This window comes from Colletotrichum destructivum, chromosome 7 (genome assembly GCF_034447905.1).
Source record: "Colletotrichum destructivum chromosome 7, complete sequence".
Taxonomy (NCBI): Eukaryota; Fungi; Ascomycota; class Sordariomycetes; order Glomerellales; family Glomerellaceae; genus Colletotrichum; species Colletotrichum destructivum.
Window position 1 is genome coordinate 2,848,322 of NC_085902.1, and position 24,086 is coordinate 2,872,407.

Below are 24,086 nucleotides of genomic sequence, written 5' to 3' on the forward strand. Positions count from 1 at the left end.
TGTAGAGCTGGAGCTGGCAGCTAGGGAGTCGGCGACTCAGAAGGATGGTCAGTTTGCGTCATTGTTGATGCTGTTATCGATCATGTCTTGTGCCGGCTCGGGTGATGGATGGCGGCCAGCGGCGAGTACATCGTACAGGTAGAGCAAAGGCTCGTGTGGGATGAGACGTCGTTGGCTCCCCTGCTAGTAGGGCTATTGGCAGTAAAAGATTCGTAGCACTCGTGGGTTTGTACAGAGTTTTGAAGTACGACACGATGACACGACTTTGAGTGGTGGGGGGGTGATGGGTGGTGGGTAGCGTGGGTAAGAGTTGAGCAGTACGTGCATGACGTGACGAGAAGAGAAGCAGAAACCTTGGAGCGGATAATCACGTGTGTTTGAGCCGATAAGCAAAGATAAGATACGGCCAAAGATAAGATAGGTCAGTGGCTTAGACGTGGCTGAAGAGTGGCAGAAGCGGAGTTGTGGCTAGACGTCCGTTGGGGGGGGAGGGGAGATTAACGCAACAAGGCAATGCAACGCATGAAGCATGATTGACCGGAGCTCCCAAACCAAGCAACCCGGAACAAACAAACAAACAAACCAAACCCCCCATTTCCCCTATTGTCGGCCCCTCCCATTGCACTGCTCAGATTGGACGACTCATGGCGTGTTGACCATCGACCGTTGGCCAGCACACAGAACCACGCGTCTGATGATAATTACACCACCATCGTCGGATACTTTACATACGGAAACAAAAGCTTCTTCGCCCTCGCATCGACCTCCAGTTACGAGCGATAGCAGCCTCTTTCTCCACATTCATCTCCGTCGTCCTCGATACATTCGCCCACCATGCCTGACCTTAACTCTGTTCCCGCATCGCCATATCCGCAGAGCGCCTCCCGACGCTCCTCCCACCAGATGCCGCCTCCTCCGCTTCCGGCGCAAGCGTCAGACTCGTCCCTCAACATCCTCCCCTCGAACCAGAATACCGTCAACCACCCTCACCCCTCTAGCGCCGCCGTTGGGTCTCCGCCAATGGCCCCGGCACCACTCGCGTCGCCCCCGGCCGCTCCCGAGCCAGCCGTCTCCGGCCCGGGCCCCATCCGCCACCCGCGACCCATCACGGCGTCCGACCTTCACATGCAGCTCGAGAAGGAGCAAGAGGCAGTGGTACGTTCTGTGTGACACGCGGTGCTCTTGATAGAGGCACCAAACATCTAACCAAGGAGAAACACAGGTGAACCGTCTTACACGAGAGCTCCAGCTCCTCCGCACGGCGCAGAACGCCTCGGTCGTCTCGAACGCCTCGTCGACATCCGCCTCCAACGCGCCCGAAGCCCCCGATACCCACCTCCTGTCCGGCGCCGCCTTCTCTACCCCCTCCGTTCCATCCAACAGCTCCCGCCGACACCACCGCACCGCGTCGAACGCCAGCGCCCGAAGCCTGAATGCCGTCGCAGGCTCGGCCTCCGCGTCCACTGCTTCCGTACCCATGTCCATGTCCGTGCCGAGACCCTCGAACCCCACCCGTCAAGACAGCGCCGCCTCACGTCACAGCTTGTCGTCCTCGCCGGCGCCCTCGCAGCACTACCTGGACCCGAGCGGCGGTGGCCTGACGTATTTTCAACAACAACGCCTGCCGCAACAGCAGCACCAGCACCAGCAGCAGCAGCACACAGGGGGTGCGTCTGTAGCCCACACGCCCGGAGGCGGCAGCGAGTCGCAGCTGTCGCCTGGTCTCATACCGACAACGTCGAGGTACGAGGAGACGGCACTGCACCGTCAGGAGTTGGAGAACGTCAAGAAGGAGAACGAGGCGCTGAAGCAAAGGATCCGCGACCTGGAGAAGCTCGTCCGGGAGCGGACGGCCGGGCGCGAGAGGAGGGGGAGCGAGAGCACCGCTAGTGCCGCCGCGACGGGAACGGTGCCCGGCGTGGGGGTGACGACTGGCGGAGCGGGCATCGCCGGCGCACAACGACCGGGAGGCGAGCGGGAACGGTCCCTGACGACGATGAGCGTCGCCAGCAGCGTGGCGGTCGGCGTGCCCGACGAGGAGCTGCAAGTGGGCGAGAGCGCAGCGAGCTTGGGGCTGAACCCCTGAGCGGCGTGCTGCTGGCTGGACTGGTTATCATTGATAGCGATGCTTTATGGAACGGGGTTATGGCTTACGACTGAGACGGGATTGGCGTTTATGGAACTTAGGGACAGAGTGAGAGAGAGAGTTGTCTCCTCTGTATTGGGACGAATCCGGGCTACACCTTTCATAGTAATAACTATTTTCCGTCACGGCATGCCTCTCGTGGTGTTGAAGGGTGTGAAACGCAAATGGTTCTTTTCGCCCTTACTTTGGCTTCCATATTGCTCTTATAGCTCGTCCTCGATGCTGATATGAACCATGGCCGGTAGTGAAGTCTTATCACATCCAGTAGACCAAGCAAGTCGCGATCGGCAGCCAATCTCACTTCTATTATGATAGTTCACGATGCGAAGGCCACGGAGTCATGTCTGCTTTTTCTCGATGAGAAAAGCCATCTCATCTTTATTCTAATCTCACTGATCGATCGCCCTAGCCTCGACTCATCGTGACGAACCTTTCTTTCCCAGTTCCACGGCCCGTAGACGACAACAACAACCATAGACCATAGACTATAGAACCCGTTCCCTCTCCTCCTCACGAGTCCCGAACCCAGGGGTAGAACATCCTTTCCCCCCATCAACCGTCCATGAACCGTCCATCATCTACCAGGGCTCGCACTGGCACTCCTTGCCGCACCAGAAGGCCTGGCAGCCGTACACGCACGTGGGCAGCCCGCCGCGCGCGCAGCAGTGGTTACAGTCCTCGTCCGAGCCGCAGCCCAGGATCTTGAACTTGTCCGTGCAGGGCCGGCAGGCGCACCGGCCGGCCTCGCAGCGCAGGTTCTCGGCGGCGGCGCAGGCCGGCGCCGACGCGCAGTCCGTGTGGGCGCGGCACGCGAAGGCGCGGCAGCGGCACCGGTCGACCTCGCACACGCTGACCTCGAGCTCGGTGCAGCCGATGGTGGCGCACTGGTCGTGGGCGGAACAGGCGTCGCCCTCGGTGCGGCGCGGCGGCGGGCGCGAGGCGGAGCAGGCGCAGGCGTTCCCGGGGGGCGGGGAGCACGATTTGAAGGGCTCGGCCTCGGAGCAGCGGACGGCGGCGCAGTCGTCGTGCGTGGAGCAGCCGGCGCCCTCGGGGAGGAAGAAGCCGCAGCGGCAGGCGTTGGAGGCGCAGACGCCGCGCTGGTTGTCGGCGTCGCAGGGGAGGCCGTCGCAGTGGGTGTCGACGAGGCAGCCCGCGCCGGGGAGGACGGGGTCGGCGTCGCAGAGGCAGACCGAGGTGGCGCCCGCGAAGTCGACGAGGGGTCGGCAGGTCGGCGTGTGGCGGGCCTCGCAGGCGACGTTGGCGCAGTCGGCGGCCTTGTAGCAGACGTCGAGGATCTTGTTCGGCCTGTCGAAGCAGTGGCACCCGAGCCCGGTGCCGTCTTTGATGCGGCAGTCCTTGTACTGGTTGTCGGCGCACTTGAGGCCGGAGCAGTCCTGCTTGGTGGTACAGGCGCCGCCGGGAGACTTTGCGGGTTGCGTGGCGGAGAGCGTCGGCCTGGACATGGACGAGCGGGAGGACGGGATGCCTGATGTCGACGCTGAGAGAATACTCGTGAAGACTGTCGACATCGATGAGAAGCCTGTCGACATGAAGCTGGCTGAGTATGTGCTTGTCGAGCTATTCAACGACAAGATGTTCGTCGTGATGGACGATCCTTGAGACGCCACAGTCGAAGTCAGGTTCGGAAGAAGCCACGAGATGGGAAACACGGGTGTCTGCGAGGCGTCCAGAGTCGTTGTTGGCGTGGAGTAGATCGTACCGGCGAGGATCTCGGTGTTGTTCGGGTTCGCGAGGATGACGCAGTGACACAGCTCGTGATAGCAAGCACTGATCCGGTTGCCCGGACAGGAGAGTGAGCCACACTCGGCGTCGTTGGCGCAGGCCTGCGTAGGCTCTGGCACGGCGGTCGAGACTCTCATGGCCGAGGCGGACGACTCCTTGGAGCTGATGAACATCTTGCAGGCCTCCTCCTCCTCCTCATCTTCAGCGTCATTCTTCTTCTGCTGCCGCTTGCGCTGCGGCGGCGATCCCTCTTCCGCAGGTGGCACAACGATCTTCTTGCCGAAACCGCACCACGACTTCTCAAAGAGGAGCTCCTTCTCGAACCGGATGCGCATCTTCTTCTCCTCGTGGTTCCCCTCCCGGTGTCGTGGATGGTACTGCCAGCTGAGGATGCCCCAGTGCGGCTTGATCTGCGACCCGCCGGCGGTGAAGTCGAGGCGGGCGGGATACGCCTTGACGCGGATGTTGTCCGGGTCGACGCCCCAGGCGACGAACTTGTCGTAGACCATCTGGATCTGCCAGTCGTACTGCACGCGGGGCGCGTCGAGGTTCTTGTAGGAGCGCGTGACGATGCCGACCCAGACGAATTCGTGCTCGGCGGGGTCGAAGGCGCCGCCCTTCATGAACATGTACCGCAGGCCCGGGTTGCGGCCGGGGAACTTGTAGGCGTGCAGCTGCCGGAAGTTGCCCTTGGTGTTGCCGTGGTCGAGGAAGTCGAGGAACTCCTCCTGGAAGTACTCCCGCGTCGGCCGCGGGAAGACCTTGCTCCACTGCTCGAAGGCGGCCTTGCCGTGCGCCTCGCCGCGCGCGTGCGAGGGCAGCTCCCACACGTGGCTCGTCCAGACGGCCTCGGGCGAGGCGACGACGATGGCCGTGCAGCCCCAGACGGGGCCCGCGCCGCCGAACCGGGGCCGGTCGGCGACGCTGCCGTCGACCTCCTCGTTGAGCGTGACCATGGCGCTCGTCGACCAGTGGCCCGGTTGGTCCGGGTGACCGCCGAAGCCCGCGCCGCGCTCGTCCACGGCGTTGCGCATGCGGTCCCACCACCAGATCTCGCCGCCGAGGCCGTCCTCCGGGTCGATCATGATGTCCGTCGAGAGTTCCCTCTCGGCTTTGGACGGGCCGTTGGAGGGCGGCAGCTGGCGCTTCTGGGGCGACGATGATGACGACTGGCTACCCGAGAGGGACGGGGGCGGGTACTTGCGGTAGTCGCCGCAGACGGCTTCCGGGTTGCCGAGACCGCAGACGATGAATCTTCCGCAGGTAGCGACGGCGGCATTTTCCTCTCGGAAACGGAGAATGGCGTTCTTGGTAGGGGGAGGAGGAGGAGGGTCATCGCCCGGCTTCGGCCGCAGATCAAAGTTGGACGGGGGCGCGTCCGGGATGGCGCGTCCGTCGCCGCACCAGGCTTCCCGATGGATGATGTCCTTCTCGTAACGCAAGACGAGCTCTCTCTGGCCGCTGGGGCCCTTGGGGGTGTACAGCCAGCTGAAGAGGCCGTCCCAGGGGTTCGAGGCGCGGAGCCTCGGCGGGGGCGTCGCCCTGCCGAGGTCGTAGTCGAAGTCCTTGCCCAGGTCCTCGCGGGGCCGGTACCCGTAGATGGTGATGTGCTTCTTCTCGATGTTGATCTTGCCTGAGAGGATGTCGATCATCTTCCGGGTCGCTCGCTTGTACAACATCTCACCGCCGGCCTGAGTCGGGACGAAGACGATGGTGCGGAAGAACTGGAAGTCCTTGGCGTGCAGAGGACCGCCCGGGTCGATCAGGGGCGCGAGGGCCGGATACTCGGTCTGGAAGGGGAAGGCCACGGAGCCCTGGTGGAGGAACATGTCGACGTTCTGCTTGAAGTAGTAGTCCTCGTTGTAGCCCCTCTCGACGTGGAACAGGTGCTCCTCGTCCCAGGGGATGTTGAAGTTGGGGATCTCCCACAGGTGGTTGGCGTAGACGCCCTGGGGGGAGAAGGCGACGACGATGGTGCATCCCCAGACGGGTCCCGCGCCGCCGCCGTGAGGCACGTTGCCGAAGGGTGTCCAGGACGACGACGAGTCCATGTGGTACTTGCTGTCGATGTGAAGGCCCGGGCCGTACGACTTGGCCACGCGGCGCATCTTCTCCCACCAGTCGAACTCGCCCTCCTGCCACGTCTCGGGCTCCGTGAGGACGTCTTTGAGAATGACATCGTCCCACAAGGTCTGGCGGGCCGCGAGCTCCTTGGAGAGAGCCCGAGCAGCCTCGGGGGTGTCCGAGTCCTGGTGGCAGGCGGGGCACTTCTTGGGCATGCAGCCCGCGGTGCGTTGGGGCTTCTTGGTCATGAAGGACGTCGTTGTCGTCGTCTTGTCGACGGTGGTGCACAGCTGCGTGGTCCGGCAGGTCGCCGTCGCGCAGCTGGTGATGTAGCTGCTTACGCCGAGGCTCTTGATCTGCGAGACGACGCATGGCTGGGTGCAGTGAGGGGCGACGGTGTAGGTGACGGTGCAGGACGAGGTCGAGCTGGACGATGTCGACGCCGACGTCGTGAGAGACTTCTTGGGTTCTTCAGGTTTCGTCTCGCCGCCTCCGCCGCCTCCGCCTCCGATGCCGCTGAATAGTGAGTTGGTGCCAAAGCCGATGCTCATGCCCCAGCCAAAGACATCGTGGAGAGCTCGGCCGAGGATGTCGGTGCCCAAGTCGATTCTGAAGCCGAGGAGAAACGAGTCATCATCGTCATCGTCACCGTCGTCGTGGTTGTCTGAACCATCGCCGTCACCATCATCATCGTCCCCGTGACCGTCTTCATCTTCGTTTCCGTCCCAATTATCGTCGTCTGCATCGCCATTATCACTGTCATCTCCGTCACCATCATCATCATCCCCGTCACCACCACCATCATCATCCCCGTGGTCGTCATTGTTATCCCCGTCTCCATCGTCATCGTCATTCCCATCGTCGCCGCCTTTATCGCCTCCGCCTTCATCGCTTGTGCCTTGGCCGGCTTTGGTAGTGGTAGGAGCAGCAGCGGAATCGGTCAGGGACGCAGAAGGCTGTGAAGGTGGAGTCGGCTGAAAGGGACCATTCTCTGAGGAAGGCGGCGCTGCGGGCTTCTCGGGCCAGGGATATCCGTTGGGGTTGGCAGATGGAGCAGGCAGGCAGACCTCGTCGGGGACGAGACACGATGGGTTGCAGATGTCCAGCGAGATGCATCTCCAGGAGGGGAATCGGGTGGCGACTGCCTGGCCGCTGACGGTTGTCGTCGAGGGGATGTCGATGGAGAGCCAGATGACGCTGGTGGTCATGTAAGTCCCATCGGCCTGGGCTGCGGTCGCCGTAAGGGGCTCGACGGTGATGGTGCCACCGAGAGGAACGATTGCCGTGACAGCAGGACCTGCAGACGATGAGATGGTCGATAAAACTTTGCCGGACGTCTTCTGGATGCCGGTGACGACGGTCGAGTTTGTCTGAGCTGGCAGAGCACTCGATGCAATGGGGTTGGCTGAAGGAGTAGTAGAGCCGACAGTGATGATGGGAGCAGACCCTGAGAGAATAGATGAGAGCCTATGAAGGGGATTTTCAGGAACAGATGACTTGGAGGTTCTAAAAGAGGCCGATGTGTCGGTAGAATGACCCCTGTCCTGAGTGATGAACGATGAAGAGACAAAGCCACTGGTCGAGTTAACCCAGACAAAGGTTTGCGAGGTAGGTCCATTACCAGTCGGTGTGCTGGTACCAGTTTGGAAGCCACTAGAAACTGCAGCGGTGCGATTTGGATGAACAGTTGGCAAATCATTCACGGAAGTGATGGGATCGTAGATAGTAAAGACGGTTGTGTAGGTGACCGGAATCATAGTGACCCTAGCGCAAGAGCAGGGACAGACCGAAGACAGTCCATTGCTGAGGAGGGTTGAAGCAGTGCTGAAGTTCTCGCAGCTGCACTCTAGGCGTGATGCAGACGTCAACTGGGCCTCTATGTGAAAGTGTCAGCTCATTGGATTCTTCATTAAAAAGCTAACAGCCGTCACAGAACAAGCCGACACTTACGCGTATATCCAAGAAGGAAGAGTTGGAATAAGAGCAGTGCCCAGAGGACCGCCCGTGCCCGGTGCCGGACGGTAGCCATAGTTGCTGTGAGAAAGTAAGCAGGTGAACTGTGAGAGACCCAGAAAGCGGCAGACGATACTCACTAGCAACAATCTGAAGAGCAGATAGGAGGCAAAGATGCAGCAAAACTTTAGGTATCTTTAGATGTGCTGTTGTCGGTGATCCTTCAACCTTGGCTGACTGTCTGCAAGAGAAGGAAGCAAGAAAGAAGAAGAAAAGCTAGGGACTGTTGTAGAAAGAACTAATATCAGTCCTCGGCCAGAAAAGAACAAAGCAGCACACTGAATACGCGAGTTCAAGTCTGGAAGGAACGCGTGAATGAAGAATTTGTGCAGCAGTGCAGAATGGAAAATTAGCCTCCTTCGTCTTTCATTAGCTCAGTCTTTCATCTGAAAGTCATTGAGGAGCACCTAGAAGTCAGGAAGGAGCGTAAAGAGGCCTTCTAAGCAAGGAAACTTGATCACAGAATTTCTGTAGCACCATGTGTTCCCTTACCCATATGCCATGTCTATGTGTAGACAACCAGAGTTACAAGGCCTTGTATGCCTCTTATCTGTGAGTTTGTTAATGTCCCCAGCCTGGTTATTTTAGACCCTAAGTCTCTGTAGAGACTGAGCTTTAACATAGGAAACATACGTTTTATATCTTGCTTATCATGGCTACGGTGTTTAACGCTAGACTGCTGCAAATTGTCTCGCGCATATGTTTTAAGCATTTAGGGACCTAAACATAGACCAACTAGTTAAGAAAATACTTTAAATAAGCCTGATTTATATTTCTAGTTAAGATGCTACTAACCTTTTCCTTCTTTGCTGAGTAATAAAGTCAGCTGTCTGGTAGATGTGTATTAACTCTACAAGTGTTAAAACCTTTGCATAAGCACACTGCAACATATTACGACAACTTGATAGCAATTCTAGGACCATAATAGTCGCAAAGGTCCTGATAAGGATATTAAACACACATAAACAAGCTTTCTTATTCATAAGAGATCTATAATAGGTGCCAGCCATTAGACGAGATGTCTGCTGCCTGACGCACCCTAGGATGTAGACCTATCCCATATAGGCGCTCGCTGTGACTGGCAACACCTAGTGGAAACAGAATCCCGTCAAGAGCAGGTTGAACCAGTGATCTGATATGAAAGTAGGTCATTCCTGACTACGCGCTATACAAAAACTGCAAGCTTGATCCATGGCGGATGCCGCTTCGTCTAAAGCTTTGGGTCCAGCTTCCAAGTCTGGTCCTCGTACCCCTTCCTCGGCGAGACGTCGAGCCACAGATCCGACGAGGGCAGGTCGACGGCGGCGGCGATGGTGTGGCCGTGGGCGCCGGGAAACTTCCACTCGGCCCCGTCGGCCGGGGCACAGTCGTTGCTCATGATCAGCAGCGCCAACCCGCCAATCATCTGGGACATGGCCTGGTACTGGCCGGCGCACCTGGACACGCCGCCGCCAAAGGGGCGGAACGCGCCGCGGGCCATGCGCGCCTCCTTGGAGGAGGCGTCCTTTAGGAAGCGCGTCGGGTCGAACTCGTTGACGGTCGGGCCCCAGTACGCCTCGTTCGAGTGCAGCACGTTGTTGGGCAGCTCGCACACGGTGCCCTTCTTGAGGAGGTACTTGTTGTTGAGGACGCAGTCCTCGGTGACCATGCGGCTCGAGATGCCGCAGGTGCGGTGGCGCAGCGTCTCGTTGATGACGGCCGTCAGGAGCGGGCACTTCTCCTTGAGCGCGCTGGTCGGGAGCGTCCACGCCGGGGCGCCCGTCTTCTTGTCCGTGCCGCGGATGGCGACGGCGGCGATCTCCTGGCGCAGCTTCTCCAGCAGAGAAGGGTCGCGGTAGACGTAGTAGACGGCCCAAAAGATGGTGGGCACGGTGTTGGTGAGGATGCCGATGATCATGGTCACCTCGAGCTTGGCGATGTCCAGGTTGTTCATGCCCAGGTCGGCGGCCGTCTTGTATCGTGCCTTGGTGAGGTCGGACCCCTGTTCGTGATCCCCGTTCGCAAAGTACTTCTCGAACCCTGCCCACGCGTCGGCGCGGCCCTTGTGTCCGAAGGGGCAGGTCAGCCTAGTGATGGGACTGATGAGAAGGTCACTGATGGAGTCGTCAAACGCCCTGAAAACAGCAAAGATTTAGCCACTATCCTCAAAGTTTGAAAATATGAAAGGGCAGAAGGTTCGCACCAGAAGCCGGCCTCCACCTTGGGGTCCTTGAAGGGGTTCCCCGGGCCATAGATGCCGTCGGTGGACGAGATTCCAAAGGCGTGGCGGAACCAATGGAGGACGTTCATGCGCGTCGTCTTGCCGTGAAGCTCCTGTATCGAGTCGTTCAGGTCGTATGCTACGATGCTGGTGACAGCATCGAGAGAACGGCCGGGGGCCAGGGTGCTGTGGACGCCCTTCGACAAGATGTGCATGTATCCCTCATGTTTGTCAGGCCCGGCAGTCTTGCCGCAGAGAATCCTGTTACCCTCGGCAGAAAGGCCAGAGAGCTTCTTGATGACAAGGGCAGCCAGAGGAATGAAGGCAACGGCGGTGGGATTCTTGTCGATGGCACTCAAAACCTCTGGTGTGTTGGCGATGGCGATCCTACCACCTCCAATCATGGGAAGCAAATAGATGGGAAGGCCCGTCTTTTGACTAGTTGAAATCTTTGTTAGCAACTGGTGACGGGCTTGGGGGGGGGGGGGGGGGGGGGAAGGCCCTGAAAAAGGAACGGTGAAACCACGAAAAACGTACGCAATCCATGTGAAGTGGCGAGAGCCATGTTTGTAGATGCCAACAATGTGTCCAAGAATCGGTATCCGGGACTTGATAAGCTTTGGCTCGCGAGGGTCGTGGGAACTCGCCCAAAAGATTTGATAGGCGAGGTATAACGAAAAGATCGCGAGCAGGACGTTCCGGCCCTGCTCGCCGCCTGGAATATGACCGTCCAGCCTGCTTAGCCAAGCCGACTGGGAATCGGTCTCATTGGACCACTGGAGTTGCAATTTGGACATCCTGCTCTGACGCTGGTGAACAGGAAGAAGAACGCAAAAGCCAACAACACCGGTAGTTTTCTTCCCTATAACATGATTCTCTTTTATTGACGTTGACTTCCCATGGCTTCCAACTTCGAACTTACGATTGTCAGGCTGACAACTTGTTGCTGACTCTGTACGGCGGCTCCGGAGGATTCAGGCCGATGCATTTGGCGCATTTTCTGCTTTCGTGGGCTGGCTCCCCGAATGGACGGGGAAGGGGGAGGGGATCGGGGTCCCGAGCAAGGATGTCGGAGAACTCCTTGCCGGTCAATGGCCGAATGGGGATAAGAGCTGGGGGGGGTACGCCGACGGAGACGGACGGGCTAGGCCATCTGAGCTTACGTCCAAGATCAGGAACATGTGTATTGCGACGACGCGGGAACTAGGTACGATGGGGCGGGCTAGTGGTGCATCTGAAAGTTGCAGACGTTTCACTAAGCCTAAGCAGACCAGAGGCAAGCAAGCACTTTAGCAAACGAGTCTTGTAATCCTGAGAGCTCAACACGTGTCGACTCGCCTGCAATCGCGGCTGGCACAATTGTAGTGAGTCAACAAAACAAAGGCAGTCCAGTCATGAGTCAGTGAACAGGGTTATAGTCTTAGAATGTTATCGTCAGTTATCTACAAGGTAGTGAATCAAGCTATTACAGCAATCTAATCAAACTGCAACAAGTGAAAATGTCATGTTAGTCGGGTTGTCTAGTACACAAAACCTCCATTACAACAACAAGAAGCTGAAGTGGCATACGTAATCAGGACAAGTCGTATTTCATGAGAAACGCAAATCTACCAAAAAAGACATCATGATGCGATCAATCTAAAAAAAACAATATCCAAGACCCTTTTTGCAGGCGTCGTCTGTCTAATCAACCACCAGATACCGCGGGGTCGTCCGGCTCCAGAGCTCGTTCCCGCTCATCTGGTACTCCAAGCCTTGGAGGTAGAGCTTCTGGGCCTTGGAGCACTGTGATGAGACGAAGGGCTCCGAGGAAAGGATCTCGTGCTTGAGTTCCCACTCCCGGACCAGCGACCAGAGGCAAGTCTTTGCCGCCTCGATGCTGAGCCCCGTGCTGTCGGCGAGCACCTTGACTCCCGAGCACAGGATGGAGCCCTCTTCTAACGCGACCTGCGACTGCTTCAACTCCTTTTCCCAACTGTAGATGTCGTTGACTATGGAGATGTGCTTGGCGCAGTTCTGCTCCACCTCCTTCATCTCGGCGAGCTCCTCGTCGCTCAGGTGCAGGTCCATGGCGAAGCGCATCAGTGCCGATAGCAACCTGTTGAATCCGAGCGGGCACACGTTAACATCAAGAGCCACGAGTTGAAGTCAAAATAATAATAATCATCATCATCATCACCGGGGCGCCGGATGGGTAGTCAAACTCACGCCTTGCCCACGTCTCGCTCCCTGTACTGCAGGTACTGGCCAAGCTCCGTGATCTCTGTGCGGATCCCCTCGGTCTGTGCGCGCATAAACACGAAGGTGGGCTCCAGGACCTGGTCCGCGAGATGCTGGTCCTTCTCGCGCATGCTTGCCCACAGATCGTAGAACATGGCCTCTACGGGAATTGTGCCTGGTAGTCCAAGCGTTAATCTCCGAGTACAAGAGGAATTTCCATGGGTTTTCCCTTGTCACTGTTTTCGGTATCGAGCCAGACAAAGGTCTTTACTTACGGTCAGGCTGCGTTTCTCCGCGTGCCAAGGGCATGAGCTTGTCATTGTATGCTTTGCCTTCTTCCAGAGACATGTATTCGAGAAGGTCTTGAAGAGGTTAGCTAGCTGTTCGCCGTCCAGCCCAAGTCCATGTACAGCATTCACATACCATCGATCAGAAATAGGATCGCCAGGAGACGGCAGGCAAAGGCGATGCGATCGTCCTTGGCGAGGGGGAAATACAGGCAGGTGACCTTGGAGAACCCTGCGGCAACGAACTTCTTGCGAGCCTTCTCGTTCGGGAACGACCAGTTGTCTAGGAACCAAGCATCGACTTCGGCGGTGACAGGGTCGACCAGGGGGTGACAGACGGGAGTCCAGGAAGACGGCGGGATCGGGCGGCGCCCGCTCGGTCGTTTCTGCTTGGACAGGCCGTTGAGACTCTTCAGCGGCTGTCCAATAGGGCTCAGACCGTTGTACGTCGCCTCATCTTGAAAAGGAACAATGATAGTCATTTTTGGCAGTGTTGTTAATGGATGGGGAAATTATGGTATAAAAGAGTTGGTCGACAGAGTTGAAAGAACACAATCTAACCGAGAAAACAGTCAACACAAAATCACTTTGCAGGCCGAGAGCAAGGTTTGATACTCTGAACAAGTTTTTAAATACACGGGCTCGTACTCAGACACATCCTCCTTCTCCCCTCTGAGGCTCCTCTGGCAAACCGAGATCCTGGGTATCCATCCATCTCGACGGCAGTGGCTCTTTACGACGCCTCCCGAGCAGATACTCGAGTCCGTCCTGTTACCGTAAGGAGAAATAAGAAGGGGGGCATGCTGCATCTATGCATTGGCGTAGATGTTGTCTGCGGCAAAGGATTAGCCACCAGGCACGCACGTTTCCTGCACTTGGGCCGTGAGGCCGGTAGATGAACTTCCAAATCCAGCACCCCGAGCTTCACGCTTGAAAAGCTTCTGCCTGCCTGCCTGCCTGCCTGCCTGCCTGCCTGCCTTGCAGTGGATTGGCAGGATTTCACCTTCACCCGGGATAGGGATGGGATGGGATAGGGATGGGATTCCAGGCCGGATGACCCCGTCGGTTGCCAGGCCCGATGCTTCCCGAAATGAGATTTGCTGTGCCGCTTCCTTTCGCTTCGGAAGCAAACAAACCCCCCACTCTTGATATGGCGCTACAGAGGGACTACAGAGGAACTACAGAGGAGACTACAGGGACTTTCTGGTGATCAACCCCTAGGCTAGTACCAATCCCCTGTCGAATACAGGGGTAGCGAGCTTGCATGGGTGGATGGACCCCTGCTGCCTGGGCTGGCCGGCTAGCCCTCGTCAGGGTCTCCTCCGGCTTGTTCCCGATCGACGCTGTTGTTCTCCCCCTCGTTTCTTTTCCTCTGACCACAATCTTTGCCCACACTGTTCTCTCTCTCTCTCTCCCTCCCTCCCTCCCTCCCTCCTTCGCAAGATTCACCTCTCCTTCTGTTTCCCCTCTGCCTCTTTGCTTATTCCCCGAGACAACCGGCGCCCTCCCCTCACTTAGTACACACCCTTCTTCGATCCGAGCATTCACAATGGCGTACCCTAACAATGTTGGCATCAAGGCCATGGAGATCTATGTCCCCGGCCAGGTTCGTGATTGTGCTATGCTATGCTATGCTATGCTATGCTAGCGGCGGTCTCCTCCTCTGGGATCGTATCGTCTTCACTCGAGCCCAGCAAACTAATCCAGATCTCAGGCCTTGGACCAGTCGCTCTTTGAACAATCCCAGGGCGTCTCGGCCGGCAAATACACCATCGGCTTGGGTCTCAAGTACATGAACTTCTGCAACGATCGTGAAGGTAAGGGGCTGCTCATGATGCGACAAACCGCGCTGCTTCGGACGGAAGCACCGTCCGTGTCGGAGTGACACTTCCGTAAACGTTTCTATCCGTCAACTTTACTGACGTTGACGACCTCAGATGCGGCTTCCCTCGCTCTCACGGCCGTGTCTTCTCTCTTGAAGAAGTACAACATCGACCCCAAGTCCATCGGCCGTCTGGAGGTCGGGACCGAGTCCCTGATCGACAAGGCCAAGTCTGTCAAGAGCGTGCTGACCCAGCTCTTCGAACCCGCCGGCAACACGAGCTTGGAGGGCATCGACACCATCAACGCATGCTACGGAGGCACAAGCGCCCTTTTCAACGCCGTCAACTGGGTCGAGTCGCGCTCGTGGGACGGCCGCGACGCCATTGTGGTGGCCTCGGACATTGCGCTCTACAAGGAATCCTCGTCGAGGCCCACGGGCGGCGCAGGATGCGTTGCCATGCTCGTCGGCCCCGACGCCGTGCTTGCCCTGGACCCGGCCTTCAGGGGCACCTTCATGACGCACGCCTATGACTTTTACAAGCCCGACCTCAAGGCCGAGTTCCCCGTGGTCAACGGACACGAGTCCATCCGATGCTACATCTCGGCCCTGGACGGCTGTTACCAGCGTCTGCGCGAGAGAGTCGAAGAGGCGAACGTGAAGGCGAACGGTCACGGGCCCAAGACCGACACGGCCAGCCTGCTGGACGTCTTCGACTACATGGCCTTCCACACCCCCAACTGCAAGCTGGTCAGCAAGTGCTACGGAAGGCTGTTGTACAACGACTACAAGCTCTCTAGTGACCGGAGCGCCTGGGAGAAGCTCCCCGCCGAGCTCCGCGAGCTCAGCTACGAGGATTCCTTGAAGAGCAAGGAACTGGAGAAGCTCTTTGTCACGCTGTCCAAGGACCGTTTCAAGTCGCGCGTCGAGCCGTGCATCGCCGCCCCCACGCAGTGCGGCAACATGTACACGGCCAGTCTGTACTGCTCCCTCATCAGCCTGATCAGCAACATCGACCTGAAGGAGTCGGTGGGAAAGACGATTGGCATGTTCAGCGTAAGTTTTGTTGCTTCTCGTGCTCCCCGCCCCCGCAATCTGTACTGACTATTCCTGCCCCTCACAGTACGGCAGTGGAATCGCCAGCACTCTGTTTGCGGTCAAGGTCACAGGTGATCTTACCGACATGGTCCAAAAGATTGACATCATGGAACGGTTGAGTCAGCGCAAGATCGCAACTCCCGAAGAATACGAAGAGGTAAACCAATCTCCCCACTGTAACCTTTTCGAAGCTATTGCTAACCCCACACAACTAGGCCTGTGGCCAAAGATTGAACGCATATGGAGCCAAGAGCTTTGAGCCTGTCGGTAGCATCGAGAACATGGTTCCGGGCACATACTATCTGAAGGAGATTGATGAGGCGTACCGGAGGACGTACGCCGTGAAGGAGTAGAAAGGATGATGTGAAGATGACAGGCGTTCTCTTGTTTATCGGGGATTACATCTTAGAGCAGCACCTAGCAATACAGAATTAGGAAGCAAACAATAGACATACCACCCCCAGATCTTTTCGCACTTTGGGATCATTGGAACAGGTGTAAGTAACCTTGTGCTGTGAGAAGCATGAAAAAGGTAGGTTCTGTCTGTTAAACTTACTGTTGCTTGGCGAGAGAGCTATCTAGAGTTGCCAAAAGGGTTGTCAATCAGGGAGTAAGATCCTCGGCGCCGGTCGAACCGCTAGCTTTTCAGTACTCTTTTGTCGGGTCAAAGAGCAAACCCACAAGCGTACCGACGGACTTTTACGGAAAATAGGAAGAAGACATCACAAAAGATATTCTGAAGCCACTTACCCTTTTCGAGGGGTTGTTGAATATGGCCCTGATTATGGGGTGGCACACTGTATGTTGCTGGAGTTAGTTGAGATGAACACATGAACATGAGGCCGTTGCAACCTTAAATCTACTTTTTAAGTATGAGACGCTAACCATAAAAACCATATATGAACAGCGGCAATATTCTAGAAGCTTATGGTGCGCTCAAGTGGCGCCTTTTAGTGTGCGCCTAATTTGACGACGCCAAGCGTACTCAGCGTGTGCGCTTCGTCAGCTTGATGTTCAAGTCCGGCTTCTTCCACAACAGACTCATCCATGCCTCTTTGTTCCAGTCCAAGGAGCCATCAACAAGTTCGAGTTCGTAGGCGTAGACAATCTTGGCCACGGTGACGTGAAGCTCAAGCCAAGCCAGCCTGTTCAATGCGTTGAGATTGTAAGCAAGACTGTAAGTGTGCGTGTGGTTGATTCTCTGGACGTCGGAGAACTCGAAGAGTAATGAGGGGTTACGGTGGAAAGGGAGTGCAAGGAAGTCTATCATAGAGACGAGCGGGAAAAAAGTAAGAAAAAACTGACCCTCTACCAAGACAAGCCCGGGGACCGAAAGAGAATGGCCTGCTGGCATCCAGATTGTCCTTGAGCTCACCCGACAACCACCTGCTGGGCCGGAACTGCTCGGGCGACTCGAAGTTGGAGGGGCTCATGGAAGCTGCGTACGGGTTGGTGGAAACGATCGTCTGTTCATCCGCGTTAGCAAAAAACAGCACACATGAAATAGCCAAAGAAAAAAAGAAGAAAAAAATGTCATCACTCTAACGAGCGAAGAATACGTACCCCTTCGGGCACGTAGAACCCATCGACCGTCTCGCCGCCCTTTGGCACCTCTCTCGGCAGGCCGAGGGGCAAGGGAGGAAACATCCGCAACGCTTCCTGGCACACGGCGTGGAGGTACTTGAGGGAGGCGGCTGACGTCGCGTTGATGTCGCCGTACGCCGAGAAGGCCGACAAGACCTCGCGCTCCAGTTCCCGCTTGGCCGAGGGCGTTGTGCACACGTAGTAAAAGAGCACGGCCAGCGTCGTGGCCGTCGTTTCGCTCCCGGCAATGCTGCGAATGTTTTTGAACTGGTCAGGGGAGACTCTTTCTTCCTTTTTTTTTTTTTTTTTTGTGGAGGGGGGGGGGGGGGGGGGGGGGGGGGGGACCATAACTCACACAAAGTCAGAAGCGTGAGCGGCGAGCTGAATATCCGAACTGTCGTCCCTGTCCTGGAGGAGGTAGCTCATGAAGTCTTTGCGGCCAGTGTCTTCTTGAAGACGCCTGCGTCATTCCGAATCAGTCCCTCCCTTCCTTTTCTTACTTCCCGTGGGCTCGAAGAACTGTAGGGAAAAAGTGCTTCGTCTCACCTCGTGGTCAACTCGATGGTGTACTTTTGGTGTCTTGTCGCGGCCACCATGAGTTTGGAAATCCAACCCGGGTTGCAAATCAGCCAGGCTTTCCCGAGAATGGGAAACCTCGTCAGCGTATCCGAAACGCTTGCTTGGGACATGCTGCCCAGAACATCGTTGATCCAGAAATGGGTCTGGCCTGTGTGTAATTGTGAGCAGTGAGAACCAAATTCATCGAGCGGTGAAACACATCAATGTCAACCCAGTCAACCCCCACTAAGAACGTTTCCTTACCAGTTTCAATGCCTTGAAAGTCTCTTCCAAAAGCCAACTCTCCGATGATATCTGCAAATTGAGGAAAAAAAGCATGTTAGCAATATTTGAGAAACGAAGTCTGTCTCGATTCTGTCTTACCAAATGTCAACAGGTTGAACCAGTGCGTGAAGTTCACTGTTCCTTGCTCTCCGATCCGCTCGACGAAATGGTCAATCTTCGTGTTGACCAAGGCCTCTTGCTCCTTGAGAGACGTGTCCGAAAAGGCACGGGACAGAAACTTGCGCATCTGATGATGCTTCTCCGGGTCACGCTCGCTCACGATGGAGTGGGCCTGGTCGGCGAAGTTGCCCCCATCGTAGAAGTTGCTCTTGATGAAGCAGCTTGCCTGGCCTTTGCGAACACCGTAGATGTCGGACCAGGATTTGGCAGTGTTGAACGAAAGGTCATTGGGGGAGATGCGAACGACAGGGCCTTGGGACGAAAGAAATCCATCAGTATAACTAAATCCCTTTGTGCTCAAGATCCTGCCGCAAAGTTTGGTAAACAAGTAGATGAGTGAGGTCGTACCGTATTTATCATGCAACTTGAGGATGTCCCACGGCTGTCGGCCACCCAGATAACTCTTACTGTAAGGGAACTGTGACACTATCAGACTCTGCGAGAGGGGTTTCACGAAAGGCGCTACGGCGTACATTACTGATGGCAGCTAGCTTAGGACCCGGGAACCGGCATAGCGGGTGGAAGTACCACTGATACAAGGCGAAGGCAAGGAACGTGCAGAGAGCCTGGTAAATTGGTTAGTCATTCCGCATTTGTTGATCGCTGCGCTGCAGTCCTAGGAGAGAGCACACGGGCAGAAGAAGGAGGAGGGAAGAGCCGAAATGACTAAACACGTACTCCGGAACAACAGAAGAGGACTGTCCGGACGAGTGTGTGTTGGACGCCCAAGGCGAAGGATGGATCCAGATACCGCAAATGATCCATATTGAGTGCGTAATACTGGCAAAAGGAAACTGAGGACCGGGTTGAGATGCGCGCTATCACAAGGCTCAGTGTATTTGGGCAAGCTCTCTCATCATCATTATCACATATCTCGCTCAGTCCCGTCCCTTCGTAAGCCTCAGGCCAGCACCACCTCCCAGCACCATCCGACTACCAGGATCCGAGCCCTTGCCGAGATCGACCTATCCGCAGGATAAAAAGCTTGGTCTGTAAGGAGAAGGACCTGGTTCCTGATGACCCGCGCCAACTCGTGCTACTCCGTCTAGTAGTTAAAACGCGTTGCGCCGTTAAGGGTCTAGTCTAGGGTAGAAATCCTCCTCAGTACGCCACGCCTCGGTCTCTTGTCACCTCTGTCATATACAGGGTCCAACAGGTGGTGAGATGGAGGGGGGGGTCCGAAGGATTCCGACGGGCTCCAGAGTTATTGGGGGCGGCGTTTGTAAAAAGTTCCGCCGAGGAAAATGCACCGACAAGGGGGGTATTACTCCATGGGGCAATCGACGAAATCCCTGCGCTTGACAGGGGCTCTCTCACCTGAAGTATGCACGAGTACCTTGTAAGTGTCGTGTTACCCCCCAGCGCGGATGGTTGGCTGTGTGTACATCTCCTACACACACTACTTGAGATGATGCTTTTGCATCTCTCAGTCGCAGCGTACAGTATCATCCCCGTCTCTTTTGGTACAGCCACTAGTTTCCACGACAACCATTTTCCCGTTTACCCTGTCCCCCCAGCCGCCCAACATGGCCAACCTCTGGACCCTAGGACCCCTGGATGACATAATGCCCGACATCGACAACTGTCATGTCCTCTGCTTTCCGTGTCCGAATCATCACCAGCCGCGCACCGGCGCCGTGCTCAGGCACGCCTATGGACGACTTATCAAGGAAACCCCGGTTCTTGGCGGCTTCATCTTGCCGTGTGACGATGGGACCAGCCGCCCGGGAACGAAGACGCTGCAGGCACCCGACGTCAGCCCCGAGCTGGAGGTCAGGAACGCTACAGAGGAGGTGAATCTCTCGTATCAAAAGCTGAAGGCGTTGGGGATGCCGCGCCGGTACCTCCCTCCGTCTTTGGTCATGCCATCAAGAGCCACGTCGGATTCCGGCATCCGTCGGACGACGGCTGCGAGAGCAACCTTCATCGACGGTGGTTGCTTCCTGGCGTTCAATACGTCGCATGCCTTGATGGACGGCACGAGTGTGATCAATGTCATGGCTGCCTTGGCGAAACACGCTGCCGACATATGCATCGCGGCCAACGACGACGAGGTCTTGCCCGACGCCAACCCTGGCCCGGAACCAGGCTTGACGCCTCGATTCGGTCCTACTCCATCAGATCTCGAGACCTTGAACCCGAGTGTACCGTCATCGAAATATGACACACTGAAACGAAACCCCCGCTCGTGGCAGATGCTTGGACTGGACTACCGCCCCAGAGAGGAATCGAGCACTGTCCTGGCTGCCAAGTTGCCCCCCATGGACCCGGTAACTAGAATCCTTTCCATCAGCAACGACGGCATCCAACGTCTGAAGGACAGGTGTTCCGCCGAAGCGGCGGCGAACGACCCCGCTCAGTGGGTGTCTACGGCAGATTCTCTGGCGGCCATCCTCTGGAGCAGTATCGTCCGGGCTCGCACACGGAACCCAGAGCAAAAGGCAGGTGAGGCCACGCTGTCGACGCTCATGACGGCAATGGACGTGCGGAGGCTCCTCCAGCCTCCCATCAGCTCGACCTACCTGGGCAACGGAGTCCTCTACACCAGGTCTGAGTCAACAACGCAGGAGCTGTCGGGCCCCCTGTCCTGGGGGTCCGTCGCCCAGCTCGTGCGGGCGAGCCTCCGAGAGCACCAGAAGCCCGAGGTCATGCGCGAGACCCTGGAGCTCGCGGCGTCCATCCCGGACGTCAGCGCCCTGGGCCTGCTGTACCCGACGTGGCTCGCCAACGACATCGTGTTGAGTTCCATTTACGGCCTCGGCTTCTACGAGCTGAACTGGGGACGCACCTTTGGCGGGCAGGAGACGGCGGATTTCTTCCGTTTCCCGCTCGGCATCTTTGACGGCATCTGCTTCGTCCTCCCGCGCCGCAGAGATGGGTCGGCCGAGATACAGGTTACCATGCACAAGGAGCACATGCAGAACTTGCTAGACGACGTCGAGTTTCGTAGTTTCTTCACGGATGTAGTTTCGGAAGATTGATGCCGTTGGTAGTTACGGTTATCCTACATAAGATTCGGTCATGGAAGTTGAGGGATGTCAAAAGCCCCCGACAATGATCAAGAGAGAAAGAAATGTTCTATGGAGGGTACTTTTTTGTGAACAGAGACACTAGCATATGTTTTTCTAAGAAACAGGACGACGATGCAGTCATAGAAAGCACAATGGCAAAATGCTATCTCTGGAAATTGTTAACACTTCTCAGCCAAGTACTCAAGCCACTAGAATATCACAAATATTCTGCGTAGAGCTCTTCCCCCCACTGTGTTCAAGGACTGGTGTAGTTGAGCTAGAGAAGCCGTTTGTTCCTCCACCAAGCTGTAGTCGATGGCTACCGGGACTACGTCTAAAGTCCTGGCCAAGTTCCACGAATAAAAACATGCAAGCTAACAGTAATCTATGTATTTAGGAAATTGACACCAATGCGTGTTTCAAAGTGTGTCCTAACCTATGGGAGCACCAAAGCAACCCTAAATTCCTTAACTCTCCCTGTTTCGCTCTGAGGCTTGGGAGGAGAAGTCCTTCAATCAGTCGCTTGTTCCTTTCTCGCCGAAACTCTCGTCAGGGGTTGACGATCCGGAATGCTTGTTGCCCTCCTTCGTCTCGGCGACGGCGTCTTTCTGCTGCGGCGTCACGTTCTTGATGTTCTCAAACTTGGCGATAGCACTTGAAAGCAGAGCTGCTCCGCCGCAGGCCGTAGCCATGGCCCACGCATTCCGGAGACCCGTCAGGTAAGCCGGCAACACCACAGCCATCTCGTCTGCGGTGAGAACGCTGCTGAGATGGGACGTGTCGCTCGAGAGGACCAAGGAAGTGTTGTGGAAGCCGGCCGCGTTCAGGGCGTTGACGAGCCCGTTGGTGAAGATGCTTTGGGAAGCGGATATCACAATCGTGCCACCCATCGTTTGGAAAACTGCCCCGTTTTGAAGAAGCCGTGTGTTAGTCTTGCTGATTGTTCCTGATGATTCAGGAATGACAGGACAGGAAACAGATGGAGGGAGGGTTTCACTCACACAAAAGAATGGCCGTCGTGCTGGCGACGTCTGCTGGCAGCGAAAACGCTTGGCCAACCATCACCGGCACCTGAAGACACAGCCCGGCACCCACGCCAACGAGAAGTTGGTACCCGACGTGTTTGCCCGTGTCCAAGCCCACCTGAAGGGTGCAAGTGAGCCCTCCGCCGACGGCGACCAGGGCAGCCCCGGAAATCAGGAAGATGTGGAAGCGGCCGACCGGGACCATGAGGACTCCGGCCACGATGCCGAAGACGGTCGACCCGAGGATCAGGGGCAGATTCTGTACCGCGCTCCCGAGTGCCGAGTAGTGACCGATGACTTGGAAGTAGATTGGGAGATAGTAGACAAAGGTGAAGAAAGAGCCGGCCATGAACAGGTTGAACAAGGCGAGCGAGATGATGCGTCGCTGCTTCATCAGTCGGGGCACCATCATGGCCCTCTCCCCCAGCCACAGCTGATGGACGGTGAAGAGGGCCAGGAGCAGGACAAACCCCACGAGCAGTCCTATCACGGTTGGAGACCTCCAGGACTTGGTAGTGCCTCCTTGCTGGAGTGGCAACAGGTAGCACACGAAAGCCGCCATGATGAGTCCTGCGCCGACAAGGTCCATGTTGAGCAGCGCCTCCTTTGTAGTCGTTTTGACCATCTTGGAGGAAGGGAGGCGAGCGACGAAGAGGAGAATGAAGGCTGCGATGCCTCCAATGGGCAGGTTGAGATAGAAGCTGGGACGGCCGCTCGCGGGCCCAAAAGGTCAGCCAGTGTCATTTTTCGGTGTTGAGGAGGAGGAGAAGGAGGGGTGTTTGCCGCCGCAGAAAAACTTACCACCATCGCCATGTCACGTTCGTGGTGAAGGCGCCTCCGATCAGCGGCCCTATGACGGCGGCGAAGCCGTACATGGCCGCCAAGATGCCGGTGTAAGCGGGGCGCTTCTCGGGCTTGGCCACGACGCCGATGATGGTGTAGCAACCATTGCTGATTCCGGCACCGCCTGCTCCTGTAATTGCTCGTCCGATGATGAGTGTCGGACTGTTCTTCGCAACACCTGTAGTTTTGAAAGTGTTCCTCCTTAGCAAAAAATCTCTAGTCTCAGGGCCCGAGAAGTCGTTCAAAAAAGACTGCCACCCTCGCTTGGGTCCTTGGGGGCAAACTCCCGATGGATAACGTACCACAAATGAGACTGCCAACTTCGAAGATGACAATGGCTGTCATCAATACCCACTTGAGGGAAAAGTAGGTGTAGGCTTTGCCCCAAAATTGGGAAAAGGCGGAGATGGTGAGGAAGAACGATGATCCATACCAGCCGATGTCTTCGAGGCTGCTGAACTCTTCAACGATGCGTGGGATGGCTGTTGCCAGAATCGTCTGGGTGAGCCAGTCAGTCTCGACGTCGTTCAAGCCCTCATTTCCATTGTGGTATTCGGCCTGGGACTCACCATGTCTAGAGAGACGACGAAGTTGCACATGAGAAGCGCAGCAAGACAGGATATCAGACGAAAACCACTCAAGCTCTCTTCGGAGTCCCCGTCCGGCTGGGCGGCGGAATCGTGGTCCGCATCTTCGCCAGTAACAAGCGGCTGAGGTTCAGTGACCTTTTGCTCTTCATCCACTGCGGAACCCATGGCAGAGATTGGTAGTCGACGAAGAGGCACAACGGGTGTGAATACGAAAACAAAAAAGGAGCGAAATCACAAACTAGGCAACGAAAACCCGGTGCCAGAGATGGATTGGTAAACAGAACAATGGACACATAGGATGAAGGAGAAAACCGCTTGCGTACTTCCTTGACTGTTCCAACGCGTTGCGATAGAGATAAGTCCGGAGATTCAAGACGGCGACGGCACAACCATGGGTGGGGGCACGAGAGTGAGAAG

At 56.7% G+C, this 24,086-nt stretch overlaps 8 protein-coding genes across 8 annotated transcripts; 3 read left to right on the forward strand and 5 right to left on the reverse strand.

Annotated features, from left to right (window-relative positions):
- The first annotated feature begins 521 nt into the window (after positions 1-521).
- Positions 522-2,267, forward strand: CDEST_11407 (uncharacterized protein). Its single transcript, XM_062927563.1, has 2 exons — positions 522-1,155; positions 1,223-2,267. Exons 1-2 carry the CDS (start codon positions 835-837, stop codon positions 2,084-2,086), a joined length of 1,185 nt encoding a protein of 394 aa, XP_062783614.1. The 5' UTR covers positions 522-834; the 3' UTR covers positions 2,087-2,267.
- A 457-nt stretch (positions 2,268-2,724) lies between these two features.
- On the reverse strand, positions 2,725-7,982 carry CDEST_11408 (uncharacterized protein; the record flags this gene model as incomplete). The annotated part of the gene is made up of 2 exons (XM_062927564.1): positions 2,725-7,829; positions 7,904-7,982. The coding sequence occupies 2 exons, from the start codon at positions 7,980-7,982 to the stop codon at positions 2,725-2,727; spliced, it is 5,184 nt and encodes a 1,727-aa protein (XP_062783615.1).
- Positions 7,983-8,927: 945 nt separating this feature from the next.
- On the reverse strand, positions 8,928-11,105 carry CDEST_11409 (Putative cytochrome P450). The gene is made up of 3 exons (XM_062927565.1): positions 10,704-11,105; positions 10,149-10,604; positions 8,928-10,080 (listed from the first exon to the last, which is right to left on the reverse strand). Exons 1-3 carry the CDS (start codon positions 10,961-10,963, stop codon positions 9,177-9,179), a joined length of 1,620 nt encoding a protein of 539 aa, XP_062783616.1. The 5' UTR covers positions 10,964-11,105; the 3' UTR covers positions 8,928-9,176.
- Positions 11,106-11,778: 673 nt separating this feature from the next.
- On the reverse strand, positions 11,779-13,256 carry CDEST_11410 (Putative isoprenoid synthase domain superfamily, terpene cyclase-like 2). The gene is made up of 4 exons (XM_062927566.1): positions 12,810-13,256; positions 12,662-12,748; positions 12,375-12,561; positions 11,779-12,264 (listed from the first exon to the last, which is right to left on the reverse strand). Exons 1-4 carry the CDS (start codon positions 13,153-13,155, stop codon positions 11,850-11,852), a joined length of 1,035 nt encoding a protein of 344 aa, XP_062783617.1. The 5' UTR covers positions 13,156-13,256; the 3' UTR covers positions 11,779-11,849.
- Positions 13,257-14,052: 796 nt separating this feature from the next.
- On the forward strand, positions 14,053-16,058 carry CDEST_11411 (Putative hydroxymethylglutaryl-CoA synthase, hydroxymethylglutaryl-coenzyme A synthase, thiolase). Its single transcript, XM_062927567.1, has 5 exons — positions 14,053-14,279; positions 14,388-14,490; positions 14,611-15,551; positions 15,619-15,750; positions 15,809-16,058. Exons 1-5 carry the CDS (start codon positions 14,223-14,225, stop codon positions 15,944-15,946), a joined length of 1,371 nt encoding a protein of 456 aa, XP_062783618.1. The 5' UTR covers positions 14,053-14,222; the 3' UTR covers positions 15,947-16,058.
- A 379-nt stretch (positions 16,059-16,437) lies between these two features.
- Positions 16,438-19,001, reverse strand: CDEST_11412 (Putative cytochrome P450). Its single transcript, XM_062927568.1, has 10 exons — positions 18,879-19,001; positions 18,674-18,766; positions 18,549-18,618; positions 18,120-18,452; positions 18,000-18,050; positions 17,724-17,904; positions 17,533-17,637; positions 17,157-17,427; positions 16,899-17,059; positions 16,438-16,738 (listed from the first exon to the last, which is right to left on the reverse strand). Exons 1-10 carry the CDS (start codon positions 18,963-18,965, stop codon positions 16,579-16,581), a joined length of 1,512 nt encoding a protein of 503 aa, XP_062783619.1. The 5' UTR covers positions 18,966-19,001; the 3' UTR covers positions 16,438-16,578.
- A 668-nt stretch (positions 19,002-19,669) lies between these two features.
- Positions 19,670-21,188, forward strand: CDEST_11413 (Putative chloramphenicol acetyltransferase-like domain superfamily). The gene has a single exon (XM_062927569.1). The coding sequence runs from the start codon at positions 19,727-19,729 to the stop codon at positions 21,179-21,181; it is 1,455 nt and encodes a 484-aa protein (XP_062783620.1). The 5' UTR covers positions 19,670-19,726; the 3' UTR covers positions 21,182-21,188.
- A 1-nt stretch (position 21,189) lies between these two features.
- On the reverse strand, positions 21,190-24,011 carry CDEST_11414 (Putative major facilitator superfamily, MFS transporter superfamily). Its single transcript, XM_062927570.1, has 5 exons — positions 23,649-24,011; positions 23,382-23,577; positions 23,038-23,257; positions 22,213-22,937; positions 21,190-22,112 (listed from the first exon to the last, which is right to left on the reverse strand). The coding sequence occupies exons 1-5, from the start codon at positions 23,832-23,834 to the stop codon at positions 21,727-21,729; spliced, it is 1,713 nt and encodes a 570-aa protein (XP_062783621.1). The 5' UTR covers positions 23,835-24,011; the 3' UTR covers positions 21,190-21,726.
- Positions 24,012-24,086: the final 75 nt, after the last annotated feature.

Excerpts from the sequence above, each read along its gene's own strand:
- CDEST_11407 (XM_062927563.1), top strand. The coding sequence starts at position 835 with ATGCCTGACCTTAACTCTGTTCCCGCATCGCCATATCCGCAGAGCGCC. Across the intron at positions 1,156-1,222 it reads AGAAGGAGCAAGAGGCAGTG|GTGAACCGTCTTACACGAGA; the intron begins GTACGTTCTGTG and ends GGAGAAACACAG.
- CDEST_11409 (XM_062927565.1), bottom strand. The coding sequence starts at position 10,963 with ATGTCCAAATTGCAACTCCAGTGGTCCAATGAGACCGATTCCCAGTCG. Across the intron at positions 10,605-10,703 it reads CGCCACTTCACATGGATTGC|TCAAAAGACGGGCCTTCCCA; the intron begins GTACGTTTTTCG and ends GATTTCAACTAG. Across the intron at positions 10,081-10,148 it reads AAGGTGGAGGCCGGCTTCTG|GGCGTTTGACGACTCCATCA; the intron begins GTGCGAACCTTC and ends TGCTGTTTTCAG.
- CDEST_11410 (XM_062927566.1), bottom strand. The coding sequence starts at position 13,155 with ATGACTATCATTGTTCCTTTTCAAGATGAGGCGACGTACAACGGTCTG. Across the intron at positions 12,749-12,809 it reads GATCCTATTTCTGATCGATG|ACCTTCTCGAATACATGTCT; the intron begins GTATGTGAATGC and ends AACCTCTTCAAG. Across the intron at positions 12,562-12,661 it reads CGGAGAAACGCAGCCTGACC|GCACAATTCCCGTAGAGGCC; the intron begins GTAAGTAAAGAC and ends TTGGACTACCAG.
- CDEST_11411 (XM_062927567.1), top strand. The coding sequence starts at position 14,223 with ATGGCGTACCCTAACAATGTTGGCATCAAGGCCATGGAGATCTATGTC. Across the intron at positions 14,280-14,387 it reads AGATCTATGTCCCCGGCCAG|GCCTTGGACCAGTCGCTCTT; the intron begins GTTCGTGATTGT and ends TCCAGATCTCAG. Across the intron at positions 15,552-15,618 it reads AGACGATTGGCATGTTCAGC|TACGGCAGTGGAATCGCCAG; the intron begins GTAAGTTTTGTT and ends TGCCCCTCACAG.
- CDEST_11412 (XM_062927568.1), bottom strand. The coding sequence starts at position 18,965 with ATGGATCATTTGCGGTATCTGGATCCATCCTTCGCCTTGGGCGTCCAA. Across the intron at positions 18,767-18,878 it reads TCCTCTTCTGTTGTTCCGGA|GCTCTCTGCACGTTCCTTGC; the intron begins GTACGTGTTTAG and ends CCAATTTACCAG. Across the intron at positions 18,051-18,119 it reads GTTCAACCTGTTGACATTTG|ATATCATCGGAGAGTTGGCT; the intron begins GTAAGACAGAAT and ends CTCAATTTGCAG.
- CDEST_11413 (XM_062927569.1), top strand. The coding sequence starts at position 19,727 with ATGGCCAACCTCTGGACCCTAGGACCCCTGGATGACATAATGCCCGAC.
- CDEST_11414 (XM_062927570.1), bottom strand. The coding sequence starts at position 23,834 with ATGGGTTCCGCAGTGGATGAAGAGCAAAAGGTCACTGAACCTCAGCCG. Across the intron at positions 22,938-23,037 it reads AACGTGACATGGCGATGGTG|CTTCTATCTCAACCTGCCCA; the intron begins GTAAGTTTTTCT and ends CGGCCGTCCCAG. Across the intron at positions 22,113-22,212 it reads CACGACGGCCATTCTTTTGT|TTTTCCAAACGATGGGTGGC; the intron begins GTGAGTGAAACC and ends AAAACGGGGCAG.